This window comes from Citrus clementina, unplaced genomic scaffold (genome assembly GCF_000493195.1).
Source record: "Citrus clementina cultivar Clemenules unplaced genomic scaffold, Citrus_clementina_v1.0 scaffold_7, whole genome shotgun sequence".
NCBI classification, from domain to species: Eukaryota; Viridiplantae; Streptophyta; class Magnoliopsida; order Sapindales; family Rutaceae; genus Citrus; species Citrus x clementina.
The window spans coordinates 9,280,270-9,299,868 of NW_006262075.1; the positions used below are offsets into that span (position 1 = coordinate 9,280,270).

The 19,599-nt window shown below is 37.7% G+C and overlaps 3 protein-coding genes and 7 non-coding genes across 10 annotated transcripts; 8 read left to right on the plus strand and 2 right to left on the minus strand.

Moving 5' to 3' along the window:
• Positions 1 to 450: 450 nt before the first annotated feature.
• LOC112096883 (DEAD-box ATP-dependent RNA helicase 1-like) lies at positions 451 to 1,964 on the minus strand. Its single transcript, XM_024181083.1, has 4 exons — positions 1,852 to 1,964; positions 1,527 to 1,761; positions 1,155 to 1,409; positions 451 to 642 (listed from the first exon to the last, which is right to left on the minus strand). Exons 1-4 carry the CDS (start codon positions 1,962 to 1,964, stop codon positions 475 to 477), a joined length of 771 nt encoding a protein of 256 aa, XP_024036851.1. The 3' UTR covers positions 451 to 474.
• Positions 1,965 to 2,698: 734 nt separating this feature from the next.
• On the plus strand, positions 2,699 to 2,893 carry LOC112097069. The gene has a single exon (XR_002904727.1). It is a non-coding gene; the product is annotated as a U2 spliceosomal RNA (small nuclear RNA).
• Positions 2,894 to 4,088: 1,195 nt separating this feature from the next.
• On the plus strand, positions 4,089 to 4,239 carry LOC112097084. The gene has a single exon (XR_002904741.1). It is a non-coding gene; the product is annotated as a U4 spliceosomal RNA (small nuclear RNA).
• On the minus strand, positions 4,107 to 4,327 carry LOC112096884. The gene is made up of 2 exons (XM_024181084.1): positions 4,293 to 4,327; positions 4,107 to 4,247 (listed from the first exon to the last, which is right to left on the minus strand). Exons 1-2 carry the CDS (start codon positions 4,325 to 4,327, stop codon positions 4,142 to 4,144), a joined length of 141 nt encoding a protein of 46 aa, XP_024036852.1. The 3' UTR covers positions 4,107 to 4,141.
• Positions 4,328 to 9,357: 5,030 nt separating this feature from the next.
• LOC112097092 lies at positions 9,358 to 9,475 on the plus strand. Its single transcript, XR_002904749.1, has one exon. It is a non-coding gene; the product is annotated as a U5 spliceosomal RNA (small nuclear RNA).
• A 754-nt stretch (positions 9,476 to 10,229) lies between these two features.
• Positions 10,230 to 10,432, plus strand: LOC112097080. The gene has a single exon (XR_002904738.1). It is a non-coding gene; the product is annotated as a U2 spliceosomal RNA (small nuclear RNA).
• Positions 10,433 to 11,286: 854 nt separating this feature from the next.
• On the plus strand, positions 11,287 to 11,419 carry LOC112097087. Its single transcript, XR_002904744.1, has one exon. It is a non-coding gene; the product is annotated as a U4 spliceosomal RNA (small nuclear RNA).
• Positions 11,420 to 12,647: 1,228 nt separating this feature from the next.
• Positions 12,648 to 14,320, plus strand: LOC18036038 (shikimate O-hydroxycinnamoyltransferase). The gene is made up of 3 exons (XM_006426973.2): positions 12,648 to 12,750; positions 12,850 to 13,288; positions 13,400 to 14,320. Exons 2-3 carry the CDS (start codon positions 12,875 to 12,877, stop codon positions 14,297 to 14,299), a joined length of 1,314 nt encoding a protein of 437 aa, XP_006427036.2. The 5' UTR covers positions 12,648 to 12,750; positions 12,850 to 12,874; the 3' UTR covers positions 14,300 to 14,320.
• A 2,839-nt stretch (positions 14,321 to 17,159) lies between these two features.
• LOC112097086 lies at positions 17,160 to 17,310 on the plus strand. Its single transcript, XR_002904743.1, has one exon. It is a non-coding gene; the product is annotated as a U4 spliceosomal RNA (small nuclear RNA).
• A 1,076-nt stretch (positions 17,311 to 18,386) lies between these two features.
• Positions 18,387 to 18,581, plus strand: LOC112097111. The gene has a single exon (XR_002904768.1). It is a non-coding gene; the product is annotated as a U2 spliceosomal RNA (small nuclear RNA).
• Positions 18,582 to 19,599: the final 1,018 nt, after the last annotated feature.

The window sequence follows — 19,599 nt, forward strand, 5'->3', positions numbered from 1 at the left end:
AGAAATGTTTTTGTCCGTTATTTTAAATTTTGTCCCATAATATTATTTGTGTGCCCATTACAGGCGGGTGAAGTGACACGCTAACACAATGGAAATTCACGTAAAGGAGACAACAATTATACGGCCTGCTCATGAAACGCCGAAACATTGTCTGAAAATTTCTGAATTGGACTTGTTGGTGCCATCAATTCACGTGCTCGGGGTGTATTTCTATCGGCGGCCAAATAATTCTTCCGATTTTTTTGAAGCTGGATTGTTGAAGGAGGCTTTGAGTAAAGTTCTTGTGCCATATTACCCCATGGCTGGAAGAGTGGGAAGGGCTGAGAATCGCAAATTTATTGACATAAATTGTAATGGAGAGGGAGGTCTGTCCATGGAGGCCGAAACAACTTGTGTTATTGATGATCTTGGTGACTTTGAATCAACAATCAGCAGGGAATACTAATTTTAATAAATACTGATGATTCACATTAGTCATTTAGTTACTTCATTTACAGGTGTTTGCAGAGCACCCAGCACTGGTCCCAAGAAAGTACTTGCAAAAGAAAAGCGGTTTTCGTTATCAGCTCGAGTTAATTGGAGCACAGTGGGCAGCCAAGCCTGATATGCCTCCCTAAGCAATCGATCAGTTTCGTCAACAACCTGAGTAACACAAATAATCAGAGTCTGGTTTACTGCAAACAAAATTATCTATATTGAAGTATGCCAAGATAATTGGCTAGGGCTTGGTCCGGTCACAATAATTGAATGTGATTTTCCACAGACGAATGGTCCTAAAATAAGTATACCTGAGAAATACAAATCATATTGTCTGTTTGGTGCGGCAACCAATTAATGGATAAAAGAAAGGTCCAGCTAGTGGGCCAGATATATTGACACATGGTATTGTGAATCAATGAAAGTAACTTCATAACAAAATTAATTAGAACTAAGTATGCAGTACATATCAACGTGGAATTTGTCAAGACTTCTGATAAAGTTAGCATAAGATAAACAATGTTCAAAATACTTGTAGAATCAATGCATCTGCAAAGCACACCATTAAAGTTGGCGTGGTTGGGCAATTGGAAACAAATGAATTTAGTAAGTTTATACTTAACTAGAGCTTTAGCATTGCGGTGTGTCTATGTAAGTTATAGGGGTAGCCAACTTACAAGGTAACAGAGATGCTCGAGGGTAAATCCCCTAGTAGCATTGGTATGGTCCATTAGCCTTCCTGGAGTTGCCACCAATATATCTACTGCATTCTGTAACTCTTGTAAAAGATCCTCAGGGTCATAACAGATTTCTGCCTCCAGCTTAGGTCTCTTAATAAGCTCCGAAATTTCATCAGCAATAGACGACTGACCCACAGCCAAACCAACAGACAAACCCACTGCAGGTGCAATCGCAGCAAAACCATCCTTGACCTGAGGCAAAGAAATAAACAAGTGACTATCAAATTGCACACACATTTCAGCAATCGAATGATCCGCAATCAATCCAAAAATATTTTTACAACAATATTTGCATCGAGCAGAGTTAACCTGCAAAGCTAGATCGCGTGTAGGCAGCACCACCAAAGCACGTAGACATCTAACAGCACGATTGGACAATGCTTGAACTATTGGCAAAGCATAAGACAAAGATTTCCTACTTCCTGTAGGTGAATTGGTGCAAAGGTCTCGTTCAAATAGACCAGGGCCTATTGTCTCTTGCCAAACCGCAACTTGCACTGGGAAGAGTGACGAGATACCCATGTTCTGCAAAGCCACCTTCAACCTTATTTTGCAATAAATTAACAGTGGGCTAAAAGAAAGTAATGCCTACGAAAATCAACAAAACAATATGTACTATGTTTGAAGAGGCTACCTGGGGTCAAGACAAGGGAGGTGATCAAGAGGACAGTCTTCAAAGAGACTGACATCAACTGGGCTTCGCATCCATGGCAAGATTGGCACGCTCTTCTTCTTAGCTTCCTCCATTATTCTTCTCCGACAAATCTAAACCCTACAACAACGATGCAAATGGGTTTTAGACTTAGTTACAAGTGCTAAACCTGTCATTATATACAAGTGCTCCTGTATTTGCATGTGTATGGTACTGATATGAATTCACCACTCAAAGTTGGTCACGTGTCAAATGTATATTGAAAATCACATATTCTCCCGTTTTTGTTTCTAAAGTTAGCATTGATCCTATTTGTTTACATGACGGCTGTTTCTGCAAAAATTATGAAAGACTCAATTGCATGAAGCCTAAATTATTTTTCTGAATTGCTGTTAATATTCTGCAAACATGATTTCCTTGGAGGGTAATAGTAGCATACTAGTACACTGCAGAACTTCTAATATCACGGTTAGATTTCTTTAGATTTCTATAATAGGCCGGTGATCTTAAATCCTGGTGATAAATCAATTGCAGTTTTGGAAACACAATTTCTGGAGACGATCCATCTATGCTTCGTCTTAATGTGAGTTACAACAACAACGAAAGGTTGATTGAAAGGCTTTTTACTCATCGGCTTAAAAATGCTAAAATAACTGAATCAGTTCATGATAATACCTTGCATCTCAATGCCGAAAGGTCACACAATCCATTCTCATGATCACCTTAATTTATATATTGCATTCAGCAAATTCTTTCCCACATCGACAGGGCAACCTAAGCAAGCTGCAGACGGAAGCTATAAAAGCCGAGCCGAGACATGAAGCAAAGCATACCTTTCTCGGCCTTTTGGCTAAGATCAAGTGTAGTATCTGTTCTTATCAGTTTAATATCTGATATGTGGATCATCGATCCACACGATATTAAATTAATTTTTTTAGGGGAGGACTCAATGCGGTAGCTTGCTACCGTGAGCTCTGCGCGTCGCCCATGCATTCCACTACAGCACGGGCCAGGCGCACCCCACCAATTCCGAGTTTTCAATTTTTAATTTTTTATTTTAAGCTAAGTAGTCTGGATTTATTATGGAACATTACGACCGAAATAAATGGATCGGCCCTTTGGTCGTCTTCTAGGGTGAGGGTAAAGCTTCCTGCTGAGAGCCCCGTGTCTCTCGCTCAAGCGTTGCACTACTGCAAGGGCCGATGACTTTATACCAAATGAAATTTTAGCGTAAAATATTTTATGTTTTTACAAATAACATTTTACCTCTGGCGCTACCCCTACCAGAATCTTTATCAAAATTTTAAGAGTAAATAAATCATATTTTAAGTTCTTACAAGATAATTTACCTCACAATTTGTCTAAAAGCTTTTTGAGGGTGTAAAGAATTGTTAGGAGCTTGAATAAAGTGTGATGAAAACAAATCTTCAACATTATTCATAAAGATCCTTCCAGCAAAGAGTATTCAGTTTCCCTCACATTGTATGTAATATGATCATTCTGCTATAAGGAGATTGGTTTTCAGACTCATGTTCACTACTACAATTTTTCCCTTCTCTTTTTGGTTTTTTGGTATTAATACATGGTACTGAGTACAACTTCAAATGTGTATAAAAGAGCTTCTCTACGTGTGCCACTCAATCAATTATGATTGAAACTAGATGGCTCTAAAACTTTTGAAGCTACTTCACAACCGGGATCTCACTTTTTTCAATTTCCCTTCACGCAGAAGAATTCTGATCCACGAAAGCATTGTTGCCAATGCCAGAATCTGCTCCAGCTGCATTGGCACTGGTAACAGAAGCTCCTGTTCACAAATTAACAATTTCGAAGATGATCCTAATTCCACAAAGATGACGTTTCCTCTTCCCACTAGAATGTAGAAGTTGTTTCTTAACATAACGCAGCGCTAATGATAAATTCGAATGTCTCTTCCTCAATACCAATTAAACCTACGCTCTTTCTAATCGAGCGTAAAACTTTTATCAAAGACTAGGTTATGGTGGATTAAAAAAAAGAAAAAAAGACGTTACTTGTGGAACTTAGCTTGGGAGAATCATCATACCCTTCACTCACAATAACACAAGCTGGGACTGAGCACAGAAGTTGACGAAGTAAAATTTAACCTCAAACAATAAGCTAATTCCCACATGGACCAGATTGCAATATAGACTGTGATGGAATCAATTTATTAAGAGAGCTATTCAAAATCCCAAAGCATCTTTGCGCTTGGGGCAATGACGCAGCTAGTGAGGTTCTAACCGAGGCGCGTCTATTGCTGGTTGAAAACTATTTCCAAACCCCCTCCTAGGCCTGGGTTCAGCCCTGGCCTTCGAGAATTTCTGGAAGGGCTCCCTCCGGGGTAAAGCCCTACAATTCTTAAGTTTTAAAATTTCTTGTCATTGACGTGCCGACTCAATTGCCCAACACGTGAGCCAATTTCCTTAAGGGGCCACATTCGATCATAAGCTTGTTATTAAGACATCTAATGTCTTTGATTCTAACGCAAAGTGAAAGATTGTCTAATTAGTATGAATTTGATGACAATGCTATGTTTGCTGTAGGATTTGAGCAAAAATAAAAACAGCAAGATTTGATTATGCTGTCAATAAAATCCTGCAAGATTGTAGGAAAAATTTGTTTTCGAATTTTATGATATCATATATATGTTAAAGATATGTAGGCAGATTTTTTGGCTTTGTTTGTTTCTTTTCTTGTATAAATTCTAATACTGCAGCAATGAATGAAATGCAATTAACAGCCTCAATTTCTCTATGTTATCTTTTCTTTGTTTAAAACCAATAAAGTGGTATCAGAGCCCTTATTCTTAAGGGACCTGTAACGTGATTAGAGAGGCTTCCTACACTTCAATATGGCAGGAAATGGTTTCTTATCTGCTCCTCTAGTTTTCACATGTGAAAATTATCAAATATGGGTTGTGAAAATGGAATCTTACCTGGAAGCATGTGACCTGTGGGACTTGGTGGAAGCAAATCCAGAGGATCCACCATTAGCTCATATGAGGAATAACAGGGATGAAAGAAAAAGGAGATATAAGGCCAAGACATGCATTCACTCTGCAGTTTCAGAGACAATTTTTACAAAGATCATGACCTGTGAAACAGCAAAACAGGCATGGGATTTTTTGAAGCAAGAATATCAGGGGAATGTCAGGACAAAACAAATGCAGGTCCTGAACCTGAGAAGGGAATTTGAAATGCAGAAAATAAAGGAGACAGAAACAGTTAATGACTATAAAGACAAGTTGATGATGATTGCCAATAAATTTAGAATGCTTGTGGAAGAGTTTTCTGATAGAAGGATTGTAGAGAAGATTTTGGTGACCTTGCCTGAGAGATTTGAATCTAAAATCTCTTCACTTGAAGAGTCCAGAGATATGTCAACAATAACATTGGCAGAGCTTGTCAATGCACTGCAAGCTCAAGAACAAAGGAGAGCTTACAAAAAGGAGAAGATGGTTGAAGGAGCATTTCAAGTGAAAGAGGCTGATCAAGCTTAGGGAGGCAGCAAAGAAAAGAAACAGTGGAGTAAGAAGATTTACAAGAAGGGGGAAAGTAGCATCAATGAAGGCAACAAGGGCAAGCACTCCCCGTGTCCTCACTGTAAGAAAACCTCTCATCCGCAAAAGAAATGTTGGTTTAGGCCAGACATTCAATGCAGGGCATGCAAGCAAATGGGGCATATGGAGAGGGTGTGTAAAAACAAACAACAAGAAGGACACCAAGCTCAAGCAGCAGAACAACAACAGGATGATCAACTTTTGTTGTATCTTGTTTTTCAAGTAACAGTTCGAGTGATAATTGGCTCATAGACAGCGGATGCACAAATCACATGTCTTTCGATGAATCTCTTTTCAAAGAAGTAAACAAGTCAAAAGTGTCAAAAGTGTCAAGAGTTAAAGTTGGCAATGGGCAGTATATTGAAGTGAAAGGTAAAGGGACAGTTGCAATAAAAAGCTCAGCAGGTATCAAATTAATTTCTGATGTATTACTTGTTCCTAAAATTGATCGAAATCTGCTGAGTCTGGGACAATTGCTTGAGAAAGGTTATTCTGTTGTATTTAAGAATAACATGTGTGTCATTACTGACCCAAATGGTGTAGTGTTGTTCTCTGTGAAAATGAACAGCAAAAGCTTCAACTTAAGTTGGAACAAGGATAAATCTAGTGCATATCAATGTACTTTGAACCATGCTGAGTTATGGCACAAGTGGATGGGGCATTTTCATTATTCTGCATTAGATTACATGCAGAAAAATGATCTTGTGCAAGGAATGACTTTCAATAGAGGAGGAGCATCAGTGTGTGGAGTCTGTCAGCTGGGAAAACAAGCTAGATTGCCATTCCCTGTTAATAAGGCATGGAGAGCAGTTGAGAAGTTTCAGTTGATCCACACAGATGTTTGTGGACCTATGAGGACTGCATCCTTAAATGGTAATAAGTACTTCATGGTTTTTATTGATGATTTTAGTAGAATGTGTTGGGTTTACTTTCTCAAACACAAATCTGAAGTTGCTAGTGTGTTTTGGAAGTTTAAAATATGGATTGAAAATCAAAGTGGCTGTAAAATCAAGGTGATTAAATCTGATAATGGGACTGAATATACAGCTGATAAATTTGCTAAGTTTTGCGAAGCTGCAGGGATTGAACATCAGCTTACAGCAACCTATACACCTCAACAAAATAGAGTCAGTGAGAGGAAAAACAGGACAATCATGGAGATGGCTAGATGTTTGTTGTTTGAGAAGGAAATGCCAAAAATGTTTTAGGCTGAGGCTGTTAATACTGTTGTATTTCTGCAAAACAGGTTACCAACAAAGGCTTTAAAGGGAAAAACACCTTTTGAAGTGTGGTTTGGTTTTAAACCCTCTATTCATAACTTGAGAATTTTTTGTTGCTTGTGTTTTACTCATGTTCCAGATGTAAAAAGAGAGAAGTTGGATCAAAAGGCAAAATGTGGTGTTTTTGTAGGATATAGCACTCTCACCAAAGGTTATATAGTTTATTAACCTTTGACGGGAAGAATCATAGTGAGTAGAGATGTTAAATTTGATGAAATCGGAGGATGGAATTGGGCAACAGCTGAACCAAAGCAAGTTTATGCAGAAGAAAAAGCACCAGAATTGCAAGATGATGATATAATTGATGATGAACCAATAAGAGGTACTAGACCACTTACAGAAATTTATCAAAAGTGCAATATAGCTGTGCTTGAACCTGCAAGTTATGATGAGGCTACTAAAGATCCAAAGTGACTTGAAGCAATAGAAGATGGGATCAAGATGATTCACAAGAATCAAACTTGGGAGTTGGTGGATAGACCACTACACAAGAAAACTATTGGTGTGAAATGGGTTTATAAAACCAAACTCAATGCTGATGGTTCTGTAAACAAATTCAAAGCAAGGCTGGTTGTAAAAGGGTATGCTCAACTATTTGGTGTTGACTTTTCTGAAACGTTTGCACTTGTAGCACGGCTGGACACCATTAGATTGCTTCTAGCACTTGCAGCACAAAAGCAATGGAAAATCTACCAGCTTGATGTTAATCAGCCTTTTTAAATGGCTATTTAGATGAAGAAATCTTTGTTGAGCAGCCTGAGGGTTTTGTTGTAGATCCGAAGAAAGTATATTTGTTAAAAAATGCATTATATGGCTTAAAGCAGGCTCCAAGAGCTTAGTACAGCAGGATTGATGATCATTTGCTGAACATAGGCTTCAACAAGAGCATGAGTGAATCAACTTTGTATATTCAAGTAATTAATCATGAATTGATTGTTGTTTCACTTTATGTTGATGATTTGCTTGTCACAGGAAGCAATGAAGAATTAGTAAAGCAATTTAAGGTTCAAATGATGCAAGCATTTGAAATGACTGATTTAGGAGAGATGACTTTCTTTTTAGGTCTGGAGATTCAAAAGTCACAGCAAGGGATCTTCATTGGACAGCAAAAATATGTAAAGAAGTGCTAAAGAAATTCAACATGGAGGATTGCAAGTCAGTATGTACTCCTTTAGCTCAAAATGAGAAATTTAATAAAGATGATGGTGCTGAAAAGATTGACGAAGCATTATATAGGAGTATTATAGGTTGCTTGATGTATTTGACAGCCACAAGACCTGATATAATGTTTGTTGTGAGTTTGCTATCCAGATATATGCATTGTGCAAGTGAATTGCACTACAAGGCTGCTAAAAATGTGCTCAAGTATATCAAGGGAACTTTGGATCATGGAATAAAATTTGAGAAGAAAGACAAGTTGATTTTGCATGGTTTTGCTGATAGTGATTGGGCAGGATCCTGTGATAATATGAGGAGCACGTCAAGCTACTTGTTTAGTCTCGGTTCAGGTTGTTTTTGTTGGAGTTCAAAGAAGCAGGAAATCGTAGCTCAGTCTACTGCTAAGGCTGAGTATGTTGCAGCTGTTGCTGCAGTCAATCAAGCCTTATGGCTAAGGAAGCTTATGACAGATTTGAAAATGATTCAGGATTATGCAACTGAAATCTTTGTTGATAATCAAGCTGCCGTAGCAATTTCTAACAATCCAGTGTTCCATGGGAAGACAAAGCATTTCAAAATTAAGTATTATTTTGTTAGAGAAGTCCAGATGAATGATGAAGTAAGGCTCGTGTATTGCAAGACTGAAGATCAGCTAGCTGACATTTTGACAAAGGGACTGTCAAAGTCAAGATTTGAGTTGTTGAAGAAAAGAATTGGTGCTGCAGCAAAAATAGCAAGGAGGAGTGATGACAATGCTATGTTTGCTACAGGATTTGAGCAAAAATAAAAACAGCAAGATTTGATTATGCTGTCAATAAAATCCTGCAAGATTGTAGGAAAAATTTGTTTTCGAATTTTATGATATCAGATATATGTTAAAGATATGTAGGCGGATTTTTTGGCTTTGTTTGTTTCTTTTCTTGTATAAATTCTAATACTGCAGCAATGAATGAAGTGCAATTAACAACCCCAATTTCTCTGTGTTATCTTTTCTTTGTTTAAAACCAACAGAATTAAAGTTTAATCAAAGGAAGTGACTGAAAGTTAATCATGCTTTGCAACAATCACATATCATATAGTATGGTGTTGAGAAATTGTTTATGATTCTTCCAGCAAGAGATAAGAGGTGGAATCCTGATTCTTGATATAGATTTCTTCAATGGTTTTGATCTTTCAGTGTACCGGTATATTTATTATTATTTTAAATTTAATATGTTGAAAAATATATTACAACTGAATAAAATCTGCCCAAAAAAATAAGAAGGTAATTTATTATTATAAATGCATTTCATAGATTGTAGTTTATGAATCCATATAGAACATTGTGCAGTGTCATGTCATCTGCTTAATCGAAGAGCCAACAAGCGAAAAGATATAGTTATGTATATAGTCCCACATGGCTAAGTTATCAAGCCAGTTACCAGAAGAGATGTATATAATATAGATAATTTTCGCCAAGTGTTATTATGGAGCCGTGTGGTAAGCACAGGGCGAACTATTCTTTCGCCTTTTACTAAAGAATACCGTGTGCTTGCCACTTTCAGCGGCATACTTTAATTTTTGTAGGTGTTGTATTCTTTTGAGTGCAGCCCCTAGCAAAATTTAGTCCAATGTTTTCTTGAATAGTTTATCATATTTGTATGCGAGGCTAATTTTTTTTTGTACTTTTTTTAATACAAAATGATTTAGCAAAATCAAAAAACACACCACAGGTTTGTCACATTTGTCGAGCCTAGCCTCAACCCTGTGGAGAATTCTGTTCTGGGGTATTTTATATTTATATGACAAAATCATTTATGCTTTATGCCAATATAACAACTGCACAGGATTTAATGCCCATGGCATTTTGGTGGGCTTTAATCTAAAATACCCCTTGCATCTTCATCAAAAGCATATGTCCTACAAAATTATCCAATACTTCACCAAAATTACCATATTCTCTCAACAAAATTCAAACAAACCTTAATATTTCCTCAACTAATGCCTTAAAATAATCTTTATAAATCTTGCATGCTCTCTTATGAAGCCGCATTATCTTTAATATTTATCATAAGATTAGTTTTGATGTTTACTAATAATCAACGGTGTTAAGAGTGTTTATGATTTAGTTTTTGTTTCATAAAACATGATCAACTATACTTAAATATACAGGTCACTTATTCACTTGCCATGTGTGTGGTGAAATTCATTGTGCCTGATCTTTTGAGAGAAATTATTTTTGTTAATGTTATTACTCTGCTCTCACATGTTCTTATGGTAAACGAAGTTATCAAGAGCAAAACAACAATCTTTATCATCCTAAAGTAGCATCCTCAACTTTGAATTTTAAAAGTCCTAATTTCTTTTTTTCACGGTAAATTATCAAAACTAATAAGATCCAAGTGTAGTATCTGTTCTTATCAGTTTAATATCTGATATGTGGATCATCGATCCACACTATATTAAATTAATTTTTTGAGGGAAGGGTTCAATGCAGTAGCTTGCTACTGTGATCCCTGAGCGTCGCCCATGCGTTGCACTACTGCACGGGCCTGGCGCACCCCACCAATTCTACGTCATAACCTTGAGAGTAAACAAACTGTGATGCGAGTGCTTTGAATGTTTAATCTTGAATTTTTTTTATGCCGACATGTTAGCCAGTGCTTAAGGGTTGTATTAGATTGGTAGAAGTACCTTCCAGATTCCTTTTCGAAGAGTTTACTAATTGATTGATCGTTGCTGCAAGTTTACTGATTATTAATTTAGTTTCCGTCGCATTGTTAGTGCGATCATTCTGTAATTATGGAGTTTGGTCTCGAAGTCAATCAAGATTGTGTTACTTTCAGACTCCTGTTTACTACTACAAGCAGAGGAATATGCAGAACTTCTCTACATATGCACCTTCCTCAATTTCTCTGATGCAAGAATTCTGATCCACGAAAGTGTATTTGTCAATGCCAGGATTTGCTGCTGCTGCATTGGCACAAGTAACAGGAGCCCCCATTTAAACTAACAATTATGGAAAATGACGCCATTTAACTACAGAAAAGTGACGTTTTCACTAGGACAGACCTTTTCCATATGTAACTTTATTCTTAAAGAACTAATTCGCTTTATAATGATGCCCTTACTTCTGTAGAATCAGTGTTGATTTGTCTAAACAATGTAATGTCTGTATATGTGCTAGTGGGTTGAGAAACTAAAATACAAGGGGAAGAAGAGATAAGACATGCAAACCTTAGCATGGAAGAAGCATCAATTATTTTCCTCCACTCGCCATAGAGACAAACTTCGACCTTTTACTTCACTTGCAACCTAAAAAGTAAGCTTCTATAGTAGCTAAGTCCTACATCGACGAGTTAGCAGTGCAGACCCTAATGGAAGCAAAATATCAAAGAGAGTTGATCAGTATGGCAAAGTATCTTTGCGCTTGAGGCAATGACGCAGCTAGTGAGATTCTAACCGAGGCGCGTCTATTGCTGGTTGAAAACTATCTCCAAACCCCCTCGTAGGCCTAGCGTACTTCTACTGAATCTTTAATTCTTTATCAAAATTTTATATCAGTCGACTTTTACTTTCAAGCCAACATTTACTTAGCAGTTGCAACTTACAATTTTAAGTTTCTGTTCATCAGACTAAATTTTTTTTCTTTTATTAAATGTTAATGTGATTATTGGTTCTTAACAATTATCAGGCAAGACTAGTAGTAATCCCGAGCCTAATGCAACTCACAATTCAAGGTCATGTTTGGAAATTCCAAAAACATTTTCAAATGTGTAAACATTAATTAACTATTCACATTTATTGATTTGATATAATGGAGAGTTGATGCAGGACAAATCATTGTACCTAATAGAATAAGGTGTTTTGAACTACCACTCGGTTGTCTGTAACTGAGAAGCTCAAATGTGGTGAATCAGCACCAGGAATTGGGATAGAAAGTCCAAGCTACCGAACATTATCCATATTTTGCTCCATCATAAATCATTTCAGTTTTCTTTTGTCCAAACACTATTTTTTGACCTCCTTGCAAGAGTGTATATGAATAAAGATTATTTCTGCTGCAATTTCTTCATCAGCTTGGGTTCCATTGCTGGTAATGTATCAAAGCCTGGGTGGAAATTTGAGATATCTCTTAAGATATGCTTTTTGTGTTTATCAATAGCTTCCAAATTACTACTTTTCCAGCTTAACTGGATGCATCCGCTCGTATGACACCTGTCCGTTGATTTTTCTACGATAAAAATTAGCGTTAGTAATCAATTATCAAAGGACTACTTCACTTATGATGATAATGATGATTCGTCCACAAAAGTTACGCAACAGGATGATGCATGGATAGTGAAATGCATTACCATGTGATTCAGATTTCGGTACAGCATTCTAAGATTTTTCAACCCAATGCACTGAATTCAAGGATGTAATTCAACAGAGTTAGTTCGCGTTACACATGGTTTCTGCAATGCCTTGAACATTAATGATCCTAATGTTTTCCTTTTGTTTCGTTTATTCAAATATTAATCAGATGTATTATATTTCTGAACAGGTTCACATCAAAATATTAACGAACATGTTGTAGAGTCAACTGAGAGACCAAAGCCACTGAAGAGATCTTATATGGCGTTGCCAGTGCAAGGCACGTGATTTCTCAAATGATCAAGTAACCAAGTTATGTATAGCAAATGATGGACGGTTTAGATTGAATCCTGCAATCTCATTTGTGTATATCTTACAAATCTCACTCAACGTCACAAACCTTATCTTCTTTTAATCTTCTTTAAAGCTCTCTCCTCAGACCATCCTGAGCTTCAATCCCGTGCTCAAACCCTCTTAATTGGCCCCCGACTTCGCTGCAGATATCGAAACTTCAAGTTCTCTTTCAAGGTATTTTGAACTCTCTTCAACCTACAGCTTTGCTTTAGAAATGTTTTTGTCCATTATTATAAATTTTGTCCCATAATATTATTTTTGTGCCCATTGCAGGCGGGTGAAGTGACACGTTAACACAATGGAAATTCACGTGAAGGAGTCAACAATTATACGGCCTGCTCATGAAACGCCGAAACACTGTCTCAAAAATTCTGAATTGGACCTGTTGGTGCCATCAATTCACGTCCCCGGTGTGTATTTCTATCGGCGGCCAAATAATTCTTCCGATTTTTTTGAAGCTGGATTGTTGAAGGAGGCTTTGAGTAAAGTTCTTGTGCCCTACTACCCCATGGCTGGAAGGTTGGGAAGGGCTGAGAATGGCAAATTTATTGACATAAATTGTAATGGAGAGGGAGTTCTGTTCATGGAGGCCGAAACAACTTGTGTTATTGATGATCTTGGTGACTTTGAATCAAACACGATCCTTCTCAAACTTGTTCCCAATGTTGATTCTACAAAAGATATATCTTCTTGTCCATTGTTGGTGACACAGGTAAAAAGAAATCATAATCTATTCATTTTCAATACATTGAAAACTGCTTTTATTTTTTTGTCCATTTAATGTGATGGTTTATTTTACTATATGCATGTATTCGTTTATTAGGTAACTCATTTTAAATGTGGAGGAGCTAGTCTTGGAATAGGGGTGTATCATACTTTGGCAGATGCAACTTCAGTATTCCATTTCATCAATGCTTGGGCTGAAATGACACACGGCATTTCGATTAGCAACTTTCCATTCATTGATCGGACAGTACTAGAAATTGGAGTCCCAACTTGTGCTAAATTCCATCACATAGAACATGACCCACCTCCTTCCATAAATAATGCCCCTATTGATCAAAATCCTAGGCCCATTTCCACTGCTATTCTTAATATTTCAGTTGATCAAATCAACACCCTTAAAGCAAAATCAAAAGAAAATTATCGACCCACGAATACTATCAACTTTACCAGATTTGAGATTCTAGCTGCACATATATGGCGGTGCCTGTGCAAAGCACGTGGATTGTCTAATGATCAGGTCAGTAAGTTATATTTTCCCATAAATGGACGGTCTAGATTGAATCCGCCGCTTCCATCCGGATATTTTGGCAATGTGATTTTTCCTGGTACATCACTCGCTTTATCAGGTGATATCATATCAGAACCATTGAATTCTACTTGCGAAAGGATTCATAAAGCATTAATGCGAATGGATGACGAGTATTTGAAATCAGCTCTTGCTTACTTCAAACAACTCCCTGATGTAATGGTTCTAAGACGAGGATCACATACTTTTAAGTGTCCTAATCTCAATGTATCCAATTTGTGTCATATGTGTATTTATGATGCAAATTTTGGGTGGGGGAGGCCAATGTTTTTCAGGCCGATTGCCGTTTCAGATGGGGTTGGATTTATTTTGCCAAGTCCTAACAACGATGGGAGCTTATATTTAGTTATAAATTTGGAAACCCCACGGATCCAGCTCTTCAGGAAATTTTTTTATGAGATTCTTGTATGATAATGATACGGGAACTATACATGTTGACTCTTAAAGATAAGCACTTGTCAACGTGGTCTACAACTCTTTGTGTATTAATATTTTATATTAGCTAAGCGTTAATATGTATGATGATCAGATGTGGCTAATCTAATTCTTTAGCTTATCACATATATATAGTGTATATATTTATAAACATGCAAGACGGATACATACAGTTTTCCACGTCATCTTTCATGGTATCAGAGCTTCCCCTCTATAGAGTATTTATCCAAGGAAAATGGTAAACAAACTAAAGGAAGACTAAATGACGACAAAAACTAGCGTGGTTTCACGCGTTGCCTTACGCCAATTCGAAAATGCATGGGACCATAATAAATAATAAAATAAAGAATAAGAAAATGGAAAAGCAGCTCAAATTTCTTCATTTTATCTTTTTTCTTATACTTTATCTAGCAAATCTCCCCAGAGAGATAGAGAGGATAGGAAACTAATTTTAATCCTTTTTCCTCTTAATTTCAGCTTAGCACCGTGTGAGCATTCCCTTTTCATCAAACGATGTCGCTCTGCATTGCTTCAATTCATTTCAGCTAGGCAGCACGTTGTGAGCTCTGCTCTGTTTCGAAAATAAATCAGAACATAAAAAATTTTGTACCCAGGCCAAACTGACAAAATTGAAAAACTGAACTGACTTTTATTGATTATCTCTATTACAAGCATTGATTTTGTGCTGAGGCCAAACACTTATTATAGAAGCTTGTAGTTGAGACAGGAATAGAAACAGAGACAAACAAAAACACACAAACACAAAAAAAAAAAAAAAAATTACAGCAACAACAACTCCAGCATCAATTCCAGCACCAGTAACACTTTCAGCAAAAAAAATTCCAGTAACACTTCCAGCAACAACAACCTGGCTAAGGGGAGCCGTGGTGTGGCGCTTTGTGAGTGGATGAGGAGATGAGAAGGGAGAGAGGTTGACCCAGTTTGACCCACGAACCCAACCCGCGAACGTGACCCGGTTGGATTTCACGATCCCGGCCATTCTACTGGCCAATCAAGGTATTGATCTGAAGCTTGGAAGCCGGCCCTTGTTTCCCTGCCATCCTTGCCGCCGAAAACCAACAAGAACGCCGTCAATTTAGCTCAAAAACCGCAAATCCGACCCGACCCACGAACGTGACTCGGTTGGATTTCACGATCCCGGCAACTCCACCGGCCAATCAAGGTATTGATCTGAAGCTTGGAAGCCGACCGCTGTTTCCCTACCATCTTCGCCGATGAAAACCAACAGGAACGCCGACCTTTTAGCTCGAAAGAACCACGGCTCCAACGCACCACCGCGTGAGTTCTACTCCCTCGATCACGTGATGGTGGTGGTCCGTTGTCTGTGGGCTCGTCCGTCGTATGTGGTTTGTCAAACGGAAAGTAAGAGTGCGTGGCTGATTGTTGATTGTGGGTGTGATTCTGTGGTTTGTCAAAAGGGAAGTAAAGAGTGCGTGCGTGAGTGAGTTTGTGGTTTCTATTCCAGCTAAAAGAGAGGTGAGGGAGAAAAAAAAATTCTTGTTAATACTTTATTGGCTCACGCATTATGTTTAATTTAATTTTTTAAATTGATTGTGGGTCTAACTTAAAATTCACGCATGCTCATTTTCTAAAGAGAGAGGATAGAAAACGACAGCATGTGCTGCCGTTTCTGTCTTCTTTTTGTCGTTCCTAAGTCTCAATAGCAGCACTCTTTATCCAAACCTTGTTCAAGCCAAATTAACCATCATGACAGTAGAACATTCGGCGACTTCCAACGCTCCAACCTTAGGCCAACTCTCCAACCTAAACCCAACCAAATGGATGCATCTCCATTAATGCAGCTGCTTAGTTGCCTATACGACTGACTTCAGAAAACTACTTTACCTGAAGAGCACAATTTCTACCTCTAGCCTATTATACGAATTAACAAAATTCATTGATGGAACTCATACTTGCCCAGCTATGACCAGTCCCTCTAGCAATGATTCATCAAGCATTCAGCAATAAATCTCGATTATCTTATTAGGAAAACACAGAACCAATTCATTTTCCATACCATCTTCACTTCAACCACCGAAAGAGTAGCCCTCCTCATTGCTAGTTCTACGACATCAAAACAAGCTTAGGACAAGTTAGCACGATTGTATTCACACAAATGCAAAAGTAGGGCTTGTTCATTGAAGAAACGGTTGACGCGAACACGTGGGGAAACAAGGGAGGTGGCTGATTATCACAACACTCTAAAATCTGTAGCAGATGAGCTCCGATTGATGAACCAATCTCAGATGACGACTTGGTTGTGCGCATTGTGAACAGTATTGGGAAAGCTTTCAATGAGATAGCCAACAGCTGGAGTTCGAACAAGAGAACCGTCTATATTCTTTGACGAACTTTATGAGAAACTTAATAGATTATTAAGTAGTTGTCAAGCGTGATGAAACACAATCACCAGTTTCTTCAATCTCCGTAAATTCAAATGTAAAACAGTTTAACGAAAACACCTCTCAGCATCATCAAAACAGCCAGCAATTTCTTGGATCCAATGGACAGTTTGATAACTAATATCGTGGACAGCAGTAGAATCAACAACAATTCAGAGACCAAAATTTCAACACTCAATATCGTGATCCCAACAAGTCAACAACAATCAAAATAGCAAGAAGGGTGGCGGTTACAAGGTTTTCTTTCATCAATTTATACCCTTCACTCACCATAACACAAGCTTGGACAGAGCACAGAAGTTGAAGGAGTAGAATTTAACCTTAAATAATAAGCCAAGTCCCACATCGACGAGGTAGCAATGTAGACTGTGACGGAATCAATATATTAACAGAGCTAATCATGACTTGGAAGTATCTTTGCGCTTGGGGCAATGACGCAGCTAGTGAGGTTCTAACCGAGGCGCGTCTATTGCTGGTTGAAAACTATTTCCAAACCCCCTCCTAGGCCTGGGTTCAGCCCTGGCCTTCGAGAATTTCTGGAAGGGTTCCCTCCGGGGTAAAGCCCTACAATTCCTAGTTTCAAAATTCCTTTGTTACTGTAGTATTTCTAAAACTCTCTCGTACGGCACCTGCAAATTTAGCATAACAATTTCCTGAATATGCGGACTCAATTTACATGTGAGACAATACTACATGTACATAACTTTTCAATACTGGGTTAGTTGATCAATCTATATAACATACAGAACAAAAATTCCGTCATTTCAATCTTAAGTTTTACATCATGTTGTCAGTAACTCTACTTTCCCTGTGCTCTGCCTTCCTCGTTCTCTAAATCGATTTCTTGGTCACGTTCAGTAACACCACCATCACAGTCGTCATTTAGGATTATAATCATTATCAAAATGAAACTAGTAAATAAACTCCTCAACACGGTTAAAACGGAGGACCAATTAACTTTCATTTAGCCTAAAATCAAAGGGAAACTTGAAAACTGAAACTGAGACTAAAAAAACCTAAGTGAAATTCAAGACTCGGGTGCTAAGTAATGTTCTCACTTATAAATGCTAATAAATTATAGAGAATAAATGTATAACAAGACATGACTATTTTCACAAAATAAATTATAAAAAATGATATAAAACTGATGAGGAAAAAAAAGGAACGATATTTCGTAAGTGTCCTGGTCTGAGTTTGACCATAATGGATGGTTGGGAGGAGGCTTCACTTGTTGGCAAAAAGCAATCATTGTTTATTGAAGATATTGTGTTTGTGTCAATACATGAAAATTGCTGTGTAGACATACGCATATCGATGATATGTTTTATCTTTCTGAATGGCATTGACAGTATGTTGTGAACAATAGAACTCAGGATCCCAACGCTACTCTGTTTCTTGTTGAAACTTTCATTTTTGAAATCAGTACTCAGTCCTGTTAACAAGTACGCCACTCGCGATTTCTAGAACTCGAACTAACAAAACTGTTTAATTTCCATACTTGTGCATTGAAATGCAGAAAATTCAAATAATCTCCTCTCAATTGGATACGCATAGCCCCAAGTGCATCCCACATCGATAGCTCAACAGAAGCGAGATACCAGGCAGAGCTATAAAAACAGAGACGATACTTGAAACAAAGCATACCTTTCTCGGCCTTTTGGCTAAGATCAAGTGTAGTATCTGTTCTTATCAGTTTAATATCTGATATGTGGATCATCGATCCACACGATATTAAATTAATTTTTTGAGGGGAGGGCTCAACGCGGTAGCTTGCTACTGTGAGCCCTGCGCGTCGCCCATGCGTTGCACTACTGCACGGGCCTGGCGCACCCCACCAAATGTATGTCAGAACATTGTTTTTTATTCTTAGTGAGATTCAGCCATTGAAACGAGATTGGTGTTTGTTGAAGCGGAAGTTTGAAGTTGTTATCTAAAGAGCAACAGGGGAAGTTTTGTTCTGTAACTAAGTCCCTGTTTGGGAACAAAAAATTATCTTTTTCTCAGGTGAGGTGGCGTGTGATCTCTCTCTCTCTCTGGTCTATGTCTCCTGTACACGTGACAACACCCCCACTAATTTTTACTTCCTTTCTCTCAGCAGTAAGTAATATTCTCTTCATCTAACACAATTGGCTTTTGTATGGTTTTGTTAAGGGAAGTGAGAAGAAAGTGTTTATCAGAACTCTCACTCTCACCTCCCATCCAATTAAAATAAGGCACCTGCTGGGTTGGAGTATCTCCAAAATAGAGCAACCCTAATTTTAAAAATTTAACTGAATATTTTGGAGACTGGTGGTGTATGTTGGAGATACTCCAAGTAACTGAACCCAATAAATAATTATCACTTCACACACACTGTCTAGTTCATGTCAGTCCATCATCCTCTCTAATATTGTATGGACCACAAAGAATAACCTAAGGCCCAACAGAAAGTCTTACAATTAATAAAGGCCTAACTCAAGGCCCGAACAAGAAAAGTCCATTTGTGCTTCAACCAAAATGAAAAGCTCAGAGTTTCCCAAAATGGAGCAAGGGCTCTCATTTGAGAATTCCCATAAAACGAATGAACTTTAACCTAAATGTAACTATATATCTTGATTCATTTGTATAATTTGTTTTGGTTTATGCTATGCGATGAAATGGTGGGAGTTAGTAGGCAATTTCACTGTAACTGGTTGTACATTCATGTCTAGTTGGAAGAACAAAAAGAAAAAGAGAGGAGTTCCTTATTGGGGTTGTCTCAACTAAACATGTATTAAAAGAAAATGATTATATTAAATTAATCATAATCAAAGACAAAAATCATGATTCCTCACAAAAGTGTTTAGTTAAGAGGAATCGAGATTTCAATAGAAT